This window comes from Poromitra crassiceps (genome assembly GCF_964638095.1).
Source record: "Poromitra crassiceps genome assembly, chromosome: 1".
NCBI classification, from domain to species: domain Eukaryota; kingdom Metazoa; phylum Chordata; class Actinopteri; order Beryciformes; family Melamphaidae; genus Poromitra; species Poromitra crassiceps.
Window position 1 is genome coordinate 101,384,333 of NC_139623.1, and position 12,542 is coordinate 101,396,874.

At 48.4% G+C, this 12,542-nt stretch overlaps 1 protein-coding gene across 1 annotated transcript in view; it reads left to right on the forward strand.

Annotated features, from left to right (window-relative positions):
* The window catches only part of LOC310772366 (proprotein convertase subtilisin/kexin type 4-like), a gene marked incomplete at both ends in the record, with an annotated part of 388,877 nt that overhangs the window by 345,274 nt on the left and 31,061 nt on the right, over positions 1 to 12,542 (forward strand). The window contains 3 exons of the mRNA XM_083632151.1: positions 7,787 to 7,897; positions 8,277 to 8,370; positions 9,886 to 10,071. Of these exons, the coding sequence (XP_083488277.1) occupies positions 7,787 to 7,897; positions 8,277 to 8,370; positions 9,886 to 10,071 (391 nt within the window). The remainder of the gene's footprint in view (positions 1 to 7,786; positions 7,898 to 8,276; positions 8,371 to 9,885; positions 10,072 to 12,542) is intronic.

Here is a 12,542-nt window from a genome sequence, read left to right on the forward strand (position 1 = left end):
GGTTGCAGCATGGCCGTTGTGATCACTGTGTTTTTAACGCCATGCACAAAAAAGAAGGAGAGAGCCCGACCCTGGAGATGGCGACGTCTCCATGCTAGTTGGGGTTGTATTAGAGGGTTGTATGCACCTTCCCCTGCCGCTGGCAGATGGTGTGAATATCAACAGAGAAAAGACCTGGGAAGGCCTGCAGAACAAAAAGTGAAAAGGGTTCCTCGACAGTTACAAAGAGGCCCCATGGAGAGGTGGGGGGAGTGGCCTGCGTCCTAATGGATCAAAAGAAAGGCGGGAGGGGGTGGGGGAGGTCGAGGAGTGAGAGTGGATGGAGAAAATGCGAGGGCCGCAGACTCGATATGTGCAGAGGCGGGGGGTCGGGGTTTAACATGCGTCGTGCTGGGTGGACAGAAGATGGGCTGTCACTCTGTAGTTGGCTTGGCTCAACCTCCCTCCAACCACGCAGGAGGTGGACAGAGAACAAGTTGAAATTGGATGGCCGTGTTTTTCTGACTAATTGCTTGGATTGCAGTGCATTATGCTGCTTTCAACTCATTTAAAGATGTTTTAATTTTGAACATGGACAAATTTATGCTATGACAATTTCCTTACATTTGGATGAGTAAACTATATAGGCAATATCACCAACCAAAACTGTTATGAAAACTGTTTTGCACATACATTCAATGACAACAAAGTATGATTATGTTTATTTCGGAGCCACAGATCTTCGGGGGGAAGATTCCAAATCCGGGGCGGCTGTAGCTCAGGAGGTAGAGCGGCTTGTCCATTAATAGCTTTGGATAAAAGAGGTCGGCGGTTCGATCCCCGGCTCCTCCAGTCTGCATGTCGAAGTGTCCTTGGGCAAGATACTGAACCAGAAATGGCTCCCAATGGTGTGTCGGCACCCTGCATGGTAGCTTGCCGCCATTGGTGTATGAATGTGTGTGTGAATGGGTGAATGTACCTACTGATTGTAAAGTGCTTTGGATAAAAGCGGGGGGGGGGGATCTAGAAATGCCATTGACTTACTAGAAGAATGTAAATATTATTTGCATTTTGTCATTACAAACTACAAATAATATAACTTTGATGGAGAGCTTGTGAAACTATGACAGGCAAGCCATCTAATTTGTGATCACTACAGCAGAACTAATATCACAACTCATGTTTCTGCGGCTGCCCCGTACGTATTGTCACATTTTTGTATTGCAATATATTGAATTTCAATATTATTGTCCCATCCCGCTAGTTCCTGCTGAACGTGGCAGTGTGGACTCTCCCTGGGATCAGATGAGATGGCTGTAAGGGCACGGGAGTCTCCCTGAAAAGCGGCTCAGCACAGCGCTGGTGTTTCATTGACATGGCAGGGGACATAAAATCTGTCATTTTCATCATGTTCTATCGTGGGTAAACCTGTTTCCCGCAGCTTTCTCTATCAGATATATGTCTGTGTGGGTTTATGGCCGCAGAGCCGGGGCCAGGCCCAATCGATCTGCAGGAGCTATAGGATTTAATAGGTGCAGAGCTCTGGCTAAGGGCAGTAGGGTGGGGAGGGTATATTTAATCACTAACAGGGAGCAGGGCGGGGAGACCCGGGCACCAGCAGTTTTTGTTTTATGGGAAGCCTCTCTTTTCTATTTTAGGCTGTACAATTAAAACTGCAGGATGTCTCTTAGTAGAACTGCTGCACACCCGGATTTTTCTGTCTTTTTATGTCCTGCTGCCACCATGGTATATGGTATGTGGGACATTATGTTGTCATGGTGATGTCTGTCTCTCTGTGTAGAGACATCCCTGTGAACACAATAACTCAAGAACAATACATAATAGACACTTCATACCTATTCTCCCTACAGAGCAGATGATCTGATTAGATCTTAGAGCACCTTGCTGCATGCATTTGCATATTAATGAGGAATAACTGATTTTCATAAAACTACTATAACTACTTAATGCTTTCCGATACGGAGTTCATATTAATACCATACACATGTTATGTTAAGACAAGTACCGGTATGTCACCATGGAAATATTTGCTAATGAATGCATTAATTAGCTTAATTAATGACCTCATTAACATAACTGGGTATGTTTAATATATCATGGTGATTATGGCGGGACAGTAGGCAGCTCTTGTTTTGTTGTTGCTGATGAATCGGCCCGTGGTCATCAGGTCTCTCTTAGCATCGGAGAGAACAAATTTGATCTTGTAGTTCTTATGAAATTGCCAGAACTATATTTAGACACATTATCGTAAAAAGAATAATAAAATAAAATAAAATAACAATAACAATAAATGCATTGAGGAGTTGTCAGGAGGGATGTTCCTTGTAATCTGTGTGCATTTGGTGATTTAGATTTTAATAATCTATCACACCAGATCTTATTACTAAATAGCCTACTAAGATCTTGTTTTCCATCAGTTGTTGCTTCACCCAATATTAGTGTATATGACAGTAAGCAGATTTGGAAGTTTTAGAGGCAAATGATAGTAGGTGCAGGAACTTTGCTAAATGGACTGCATTACATCCGTACTCCATCTAGAGTACTGAGGTCGACAAACCAGTTGCTCTTAGGCCATGTTCACATTACAGGCAAATCTGATTTGCTGATGAAGTCATTAATCATCATTATCTTGATTCGTTTCCCAAATCTGATTTGGGAGTGTGTCCGCACTGCCACAAATCTGATTCTCAAGTCGGATCTGTGTGTCTAGACCTAAACAGCCTGGGCCCTATTCTCCCACAGGCCTTCAGCGGCAAAAACTGGCCTTACACGCAAAAAAATGTGCCTTGCCCCTGCCTCGGGAAGATATCAACATGGCTTTAGGCCCCCAAATGCGCTTTAGGCGAACTGGGCGTGGCGCCGTCCCAGAATGGGCGAGAATGGGCGTTTCGGCCTTAAATACCGGCCTAATGATATCTTCCTACCTGGCGTTAATTTATCGCTTTGCGCTTTTGAAACCCAGGCCTATTCAGTGTGCCAGTTGCGCGGAGTGCTCCTCTGCCTCTCCTCTGTCACCCTTCTCTGTGTCACTCCCTCTCTCTCCTCAGACTGACAGGCACAATACGACTCTCTCTCTGACTCCCTCGCTCAGACAGACACAACACACGTCCGATAGAAAAAATAAGTTGTAAGTTCACTGCCTGGCATGTGAAATCTCCCAGCATGCATTGGGCTAATCCATTTAGCTAATAAATAGCAACCAAATGAGCCGAAATAGATATAAAGGTAGATCTAAATAATGTGTAATGGTAACACAACCTGCAATTGTAGAACATTTCAATATTGGACCAAATAAAACATCGAAATGAAAACACCACCCTATGTGAAACATATATGTCATATTGGGGCTATAAATATCCCTTGTAGATTTAACATGATTTAGATGAGTGACAGTGTAACGCGGTTCTACTGTCATGTCCTACTGTGATGTCTGCTCCAATAAATTGGCTCTACTTCACATTTTAGTTTTACAATAAAAACACATTTATGCAATGACTTTACATAATGTAGGCTATATTTATGTGCATCATCCTACCTGTGCAGCAGGGGAGAAGAAAAGGTAGCAAAACGATATCATTCTGGACAAACTTTCACCAATCTAATTAATCTCATCATACGGATAGGCTATATTTTTCTAGCTGATGTGTTTAGAACAGTCTTTTCACTTTGCTCTTGCTATAGTGTAGCGTATTTACATGCTTGCAGTATTTAAACTGCAGTTAGATTGGTTTGAGAATAATATGGAATAATAGCCTATATATGGAGACAGACAAGAGGGGATAAAAGGGAGGGGGGGAGATCAGAGCCCTCGGCTTTTCTGAAGCCGGACTGGATCGCTCCGTGGAATTGGAGCTGAAAAGTGAAGCATGTGATTCGTTTACTGCACTTACCCAATGAGCAGATAGTGCATAATTCTACGCTTAAAAGGCGTGGTTGTAATGCTTAAAGGCTGCGTGTAGCGCCAACACCAAGATATCGATTGGGCTGGTCCACTCCCACTGATCTGCGCTGCGCTGGGCGCTCAGCCCAGTTTATAGGCTGATGCAATGATAGGGGCCCCTATCTGCATGGGTTGCTATGGTAACGATGTAAATATGTAAATACGTACGTTGGTGACATGGTTTTCCTGCGCAGAAGCATTTGATGACGAGTTGCGAGTGACGTTCAAATCAGATTTGGTGGATCTGCGCGTCCGCACTGAAGTCACATCAGTCGAAAGCAGATTGGAAACTACCTCCATATGTGGTTTGGGACAAGTGACACAAATCAGACTTGGAGCGTCCAGACTCATATAACCAATCTGGATAAAGTCATTAATAGGTCACTAAAGTTCACAAATCAGATTTGGCCTAAGATGTGCCGAGATCGAGGCGGAAAAATAGAGGCGACTGAGTGTTTGCCGTGGCTGCCCCTAATCTGTGGAAGTGCTTACCTGTCCACATATGAACTGCTGAGCCTTAGAGTCCTTTAAGTCGCTACTAAAGACTCATCTTTACTCTGTGGCTTTCAACTCCAGCTGAGCTGTCACTTCCACGTCATCTTATTGTGTTTATTTTTGTGTTGACTGTTTGACTGTTTCTTGAATGTACCTATTTGATATTTGCTTACATGTGAAGCACTTGGGTCAACTGCAGTTGTTTTAAATGTGCTATAGACAAGTTTCCTGGGCACTTCCGGTTTGCTTCCGGACTCGGCCGCGATATGTCTGTCTCTTCCGGTCTTTGTGAATACAGAGAAGCGTAACGTACTAGCGTAGTAGCCATAGTGACCGCCGAAAAAATGCAAACTTGGGATCATTCTCCGAGTCTCCTGTCTAACGAAAGAGTGTCTATCCCACACCCGTTGACAGTGGACACATGGGAAGATAATATGTGTAAATGGCCGAACGTACCGTAACTACAGGCAGGATTATAGCGTATTTTGAGGAATCAATGGCGGTGGACGGCAACGCGATGAACAATCTCAAAAGCTCCGAAGCTTACCAATATCTCCACAGCAACAAAGTAGGTCGGGTATGTTGTAACGCTATGTATTTCATCAAATTACCCACAGTCAGGCTATCTCCCGTTGTGAATCAATGAATATTACGGCTATTATTCCAGTGTTGTCATTAAGAGGCAGATTTCGCAGCAAGAATATTTAATTGGTCGGCACGTCGTTCTCGGTAAGGACGCTTTCTTTATTGAAACAGACAACATCCATGCATGCTCCTACTGTAGCCTATCTATCTGCATTTGCAGACACTCATGAACCCATATCTTCTGGACATTGCCTTGATGAAAAAACAACGTAGCATTAGCTAAAAGTAATAAGTGCGACAGTGTCAGTGCAGACAGCGCACAACTTGAATCTCCAGCAATAGGCTACGCACCTTAATCTCTCCCATTCCACACCTGGCATCTGCGGCAGCTCTCCTGCACTCGATCTCGGCTCCCATGTGGCTTTATTTGTGGTAAGCATTTTGATTAATCTCCTCATCATACGAGCGTCGGGCAACAAGCGCGAGCCATTGATTGATTGATTGATTCGGCCGACGTAGGTAAAAAGGCTTTTTACCTCCGCTAAATTGACAAACTACATCGGGTCTCTTTTGCTTTTGACGGCAGCAGGCACACTTCTGTTTCTTTCCTGCCGTCTTGCTGGCCTCGGCTGAAGTAGGCTACTTGTTGCATGATCTCGATTAAAAAAAGGACTGGCCTAGCAAGACATTTAGACATTTCGGTTTCCTCCTGTGTGTTTCCTCACAGCGGGTCCAGTGCTGGCCGGCGGGACTGATGCTGCTTGTTGTGCGGCTTTTAAACGGCGCTCTACAGTAAAGAAAGCGTCTGCTATATTTTTCTTTTTCACCAACACTCAACATACAGGGGGCGGAAAAAATATGATGCAATAAGTCTCTATTTAAGTCGTAGCTTATTGGCAACATCACTTAGGCTGCTGTGGACGCAATGTGGACTTAACCGGAAGTCGGGGACATATATAAGGCTGCTATGGCGCCGCCCTAGGCCAGCGCGGGGAAACTTGTCTATACAAATCAACTTTGCCTTGCCTTGCCTTGCATTTATATAGCACTTTTCTTGTCTACCGACCCCTCAAAGCGCCTTACAACTCATGCCTACAGTACATTCACCCATTCACACATACATTCATACACTGACGGCAGCAAGCTACCACGCAGGGTGCTGACGCAACCATCAGGAGCAATTAGGGCTTTAGTATCTTGCCCAAGGACACTTCGACATGGGGACTGGAGGAGCCGGGGATCGAACCACCGACCTTCTGATTAGTGCAGAACCCGTTCTACCTCCTGAGCCACAGCCGCCCCTTAGCCGATACCGGCGTAGGCTGTGGGGTTTTAGTTGACTAATGCCCATGAATACACCCCTTTGAAATGGTTCTCTTCTTTATACTATAATACTATACTAAACTATGCTAAACTATACTATACTATACTATTCTTTTTACTATTATACTATATTAAGATCCCCATTTGCTGATGACTTAGCGACTGCTACTCTAGGCTTCTGCATTCTGTCGACGGTGCTCTGCTCTAACTCTCACAGCCCTCCTGAGTGACCTTGAACTTCAGCAGCACAACCCCGCACACACCCCTCTGCCTAATGCTATTATGCTCGGCCCTGCATGCTAAAAGTCATTGGTGGTGATAGTGGCTGATTAGATTGTGTCCATTGATCGCGCTGCATGCTGTTAGGATGAGGATGGCTGGTGCGGGCTGGAGCTTCTGCCTTCCCTCCTCAGACACACTGACAGTCTCAGACAGAGGAGACGCAGCCCCATGCAGGGCCGCAGATTGAGTTATCGATCAGTTCTCTCCTCTCCGTTCTCCTGTCTCTCTCTCTCTCTCTCTCTCTCTCTCTCTCTCTCTCTCTCTCTCTCTCTCTCTCTCTCCGCTGCTCCCAGAGACCCCGTCATCAGGATAATGAATTTCACTTATTGCAGATTAACGGCATAAGGTGCGTATGGTAATAATGGCAGAAATTAGCTCTTTGTCACCCCCTCTGGATTTCCAGGGAGAGACGAGGAGGAACGTAGCAACGGTGCAGCTACTAGATCCGAGGGCTGTGATTTTAACGAGAGGGAATCGAAAGAGAGGAACAGCGAATCGAAAGAGAGAAACTGCATGGAGATGGGGAAGAATTAAGGAGAGACTAGGATGACTGTGAGTCATTTTTTTTGGGGGGGGGGGGCATTTCGCCTTTATTTTAGATAGGACAGTAGGCAGACAGGAAAGGTGGGGGGAGAGAGAGACATGCAGCAAAGGACCGCAGGTTGGATTCAAACCCGGGTCGGCCGCGCGAAGGACCGAGCCTTCGCGGTACGCGCGCTACCAGGTGAGCAGACGCACAGAGGACTGTGATTTCTAGCCAGGCTTTGTGATTTCACCATCACTGAAGAATTGGAGGAGAGTTAGCGCCTAAGAGTTTAAAGGCAAGAAATTCAGGTTGATGGAGGAGAGCGAAGGATAATCTAGAAAGAGAACACCGAATGGCAGAGGGAGAGGGCAAAGAGGAGACAATTATGGGTGGTGCAAACAGGCCCGGCCAGAGCAGGAAGTGATTGTGTCAGAGGACAACACCATCTTCCTAAATGACTTGTTGCCTCCTCACGTCTCGCTCATGAAGGCTTTCTCTGGTCCTGCAGCACATGCAGCCGCCCACGTGATGCACGTGGTGGAAGCACACACGCATGTACTGTATGTGTGTCATAAGCACACACATACTGTGCACACACATGTTGATATGTTCTGTATGTTTCCTGCTTGTTTCAGGTATGGCTTTGGAGTGCTGGATGCAGGGCTGATGGTGCAGCAGGCTGTAGGCTTCCAGGCCGTGGCTCCACACAGGACATGCACACAGGAAGTCATACTTCATCCCGCCAGGTAGACAAGCTTTGTTTTGTTTTTTATTTTGGGGTGTGTGTGTGTGTGTGTGTGTGTGTGTGTGTGTGTGTGTGTGTTTTTTAACGATTTGCTGCCTATGTTTTATGTTCTATTTTTATAGCTTTTATTGCTTTTTATTGCTTGTTTTACATTGTATTTTTGCGCCTATTTCCCCTTTTTTCCTTGCTGTATCCTATTACTTTTACTGCTTCAACAAAACAATTTCCAGACAGGGATCAATACAGTTTCATCTTATCTTAAACTGCTGCCACTGCTTTGTGTGCGTTTGCGTGAGAATGTGTCTGAGAGAGTGCAAGCATGTGAGAGAGAGGGTGTTGGGTGTTCACTGACAGACATGATCTGGTGTTTGATTGGCTAGGATCCTTCCTTCAGAAGGAGTGGTCAGTGTGAGCATCCAATCAGAGGGCTGCCATGGGAGGGCTGGCGAGATCAACATTCTGGAGCACGTTCAGGTCAGACGGACATGAGATGCCATAACAATGAATTGTTCAAAAATCTATGATGAGATGATATACTCACTGGTACGCCATGCTGCAATCACAAGATATGCTGTTTGAGTGTCTCAATCTGACTCACAACCTGCTTTATTCCAACCATTCTTTCTCGCCAATTTTTCCTGTGACTGTTAACAATGGGCAAATGAAGGAAATATGGCATTTAAGACTCATCTTAAATAACATCAAGCCATGCTGTCCACCCGTCCATAGCTTCTGAACTTTCTTCATTTCTTCATTTCATACTTCTCTCAACGAAGCCTGAACATTTCACACAAACATCAGCCAGTGGAACAGCAGCCATACAGAAGGATGTAACGGTGATGTCTGTGTCGGCCGTGTCATTTGCAGAAAATGGCGTGTCTGCGTTCATGCACCTACATGCAGATGTACTAACGCGTGTATGCATGCATACACATACATGTGTGTATGTGCACGTGTGTGTGTGTACTTGTGAAACAGCGAGCAGAGAGAGAGAGCGGGACTGTGTCAGCATGTAAATTGAAAAGGCTTCATCTTTGCGGCTCTCCTCCCTGGCAGAAAGCGTGGGTCAGGCCATCGCTGCGAGGTGTGATTGATGGATGTGTTGCCGTGGTAACGCGCCGTAAACAGGCGCAGGCTGTCAGTCTTTTTGCAGCTTGGCGACTCTCTGCGATGTGCCATTGTCACAGCAGATGTGCTGCTTGAGATGAACAGGGACAGGGAGGGTGTTTACTGGAGGGGATGGGGGGTTCGAGGGCAACTACATGTGCTTATTTAAATCATTTAGCTCATATCCCCCTTTTCCTACTTTTCCATCTTCCATTTTGGAGGGACTATGGATCATTCTCTGGCCACCCATTGGTTCGTCCATCCGTCTGTCACATGCAATATCTCCGACAACACCGATCAGATTTGGACAAAACATGGGGAAATGATGCGTCTCAGCACTCCATTGATTGGCAATCAATGTAGTTTTGAAAATGCCATCCTAAATTGTGCCCCACTAAAAACAATGCTATGCTAAATTGTCTGTTTGTCCATGTGTCACATTCCATAATTCATACATCATTGATTTGATTTTGTCAAAACAGGACAGAACGATGCATCTCACCGGACACCCGACATTTTCAAAACTGATGCTGATTGGCCCAAGGAGGGGCACGATAAATGCATGACAAATGTAAAGATTTGAACAACAGTCAGTCCAGTACACTTCAAAAGATTCGGTGCACTGAGTAGGACCTATTGGCTCCTCTTCAGGTATTCCTGTCCCACACAATAAACAACCACAAGGTGACATACGTATTTGTTACCGATTGGCCTAGAGGGGGACTGCATCATTGGTGTGGGACAACATGTTTACGCATTGCTTTCCCTTGTTCTTTGACCCTCTATTTCTACCCCCTCTCTTCCTCCCCCTTGCTTTCTTTCTCTCCATATCCCTCCATCCCTCTCTCACAGCATCCTGTCTCTTCACGTGTCCCCCCCCAGGTGAGGGTGAGCATCAGTGCCGTGTGTCGCGGTGACCTCTCCATAAGCCTGGAGTCTCCAGCCGGCACCATGTCTCTGCTGCTGGAGCCGCGGCCCAACGACGCCTCCAGCGCCGGCTTGAAGAGCTGGACCCTGATGAGCGTGCACTGCTGGGGGGAGCAGCCGCCAGGCCTCTGGACCCTCCAGGTGAGAAGGCTTCAAGCTGGGGGACCTCTCACTTGAAATGTTATGGGTTTGAAACCCAGCTGCTGACAGGCAGCCTGCATTGCATGGCATTTCCTCTTTCACGCATCGGTCACTCTCCACAGAAATTATATCTGATTCAAAAAGTGTGTTGTTCATTTTTATGATCCCGTATTGAATAGTCAATTGAAACAGCTTGATCCCCAATGGCAACTGGCCCCTGCCCTCTCACCTGCCCTCTCACCTGCCCACTCACCTGCCCTCTCACCTGCCCTCTCACCTGCGCTCTCACCTGCCCTCTCACCTGCCCTCTCACCTGCCCTCTCACCTGCCCTCTCACCTGCCCTCTCACCTGCCCTCTCACCTGCCCTCTCACCTGCGCTCTCACCTGCCCTCTCACCTGCCCTCTCACCTGCCCTCTCACCTGCCCTCTCACCTGCCCTCTCACCTGCCCTCTCACCTGCCCTCTCACCTGCCCTCTCACCTGCCCTCTCACCTGCCCTCTCACCTGCCCTCTCACCTGCCCTCTCACCTGCCCTCTCACCTGCCCTCTCACCTGCCCTCTCCCCTGCGCTCTCACCTGCCCTCTCACCTGCCCACTCACCTGCCCACTCACCTGCCCTCTCACCTGCCCTCTCACCTGCCCACTCACCTGCCCTCTCACCTGCCCTCTCACCTGCCCTCTCACCTGCCCTCTCACCTGCGCTCTCACCTGCCCTCTCACCTGCCCACTCACCTGCCCACTCACCTGCCCTCTCACCTGCCCTCTCACCTGCCCTCTCACCTGCCCACTCACCTGCCCTCTCACCTGCCCTCTCACCTGCCCACTCACCTGCCCTCTCACCTGCCCTCTCACCTGCCCTCACCTGCCCTCTCACCTGCCCACTCACCTGCCCTCTCACCTGCCCACTCACCTGCCCACTCACCTGCCCTCTCACCTGCCCTCTCACCTGCCCTCTCACCTGCCCACTCACCTGCCCTCTCACCTGCCCTCTCACCTGCCCACTCACCTGCCCTCTCACCTGCCCTCTCACCTGCCCTCACCTGCCCTCTCACCTGCCCACTCACCTGCCCTCTCACCTGCCCACTCACCTGCCCACTCACCTGCCCACTCACCTGCCCTCTCACCTGCCCTCTCACCTGCCCTCTCACCTGCCCACTCACCTGCCCTCTCACCTGCCCACTCACCTGCCCACTCACCTGCCCTCACCTGCCCTCTCACCTGCCCACTCACCTGCCCTCTCACCTGCCCACTCACCTGCCCACTCACCTGCCCACTCACCTGCCCTCTCACCTGCCTCTCACCTGCCCTCTCACCTGCCCACATCACCTGCCCACTCACCTGCCCTCTCACCTGCCCACTCACCTGCCCTCTCACCTGCCCTCTCACCTGCCCTCTCACCTGCCCTCTCACCATGACACCACTTTCCAACATATGAAGTGCAGCACCGTACCAAATGGAAAGGGGAAAAAAGTCTTTTTATACCGTAATCTCTTCCAAACCCTATTTCACTTCCGCTCTCATGATATAGGAATGATTTGCTCTGGTTCACGCTGTCCCCTTCCAGTAGCCGATGGTGTATACGTTTAAAAACAGCCCCGCCCAGCTCAGCTCAGCTCAGCTCAGCTCAGCTCAGCTCAGCTCAGTTCAGCTCAGCTCATTTTGCTTCAGCAGTGTGAACCCTCCTCTCCCTTCATCTCCTGGCTTCAGCCAAGCATGGCAAGCTTCATTTTTCTCCCCACGCTCTTCTCCTTCTTCTCCTTCTTTTTAATAGATGTGCTGAAGTTTGATATGGAGGAAGGAGCTAAAATGGAAGACTGGAAGGTTAAGTAACCTTGGCTGGGTTTGACAGACACAATACTGCCGATGTCTGATTAAGAATCCATACTCACAGACAGTAGCGTGCTGAGGTCATTTACTGTATATACGTGTGGGTGGTAGCAGTGGAGGTGGTGGATTCACTGTGTGTGTGTGTGTGTGTGTGTGTGTGTGTGTGTGTGTGTGTGTGTGTGTGCGCGCGCGCGCGCGCGTGTGTGTGCAAATAGGCATCAGTCCTTGTAAACAGTTGGAGGTTTATAGAGAAAAAGCTGTGGAGATGAAAAGACATCCACCACCCAACCCCCGTCCTCTATCACCTACCTCCTACCCCCCCCCCCCCCACACACACACACACACACACACACACACACACACACACTGTCTCTGTCTCTCTTTCGCCCTCTCTCCCCCAGTCTATCTCTCTCTCCCACATCCTCGCACAGATTTACTGTCCCCTCTGTGACCAATTACCCGGTCCCAGCACGTCGCAGAGACGGGCAGGAAACACCGCGAGCCGAGCCGCGGCTCATTACCGGAGGGCCGAGACGAGTCACCGCCACGCGCGCAACACGAATTAACACTGGAGTCTGACGCCCGCCATGCCTTAGCTCACCGCTAATCAGCACACACACACAGCAGTTCACACTCGGCGTCA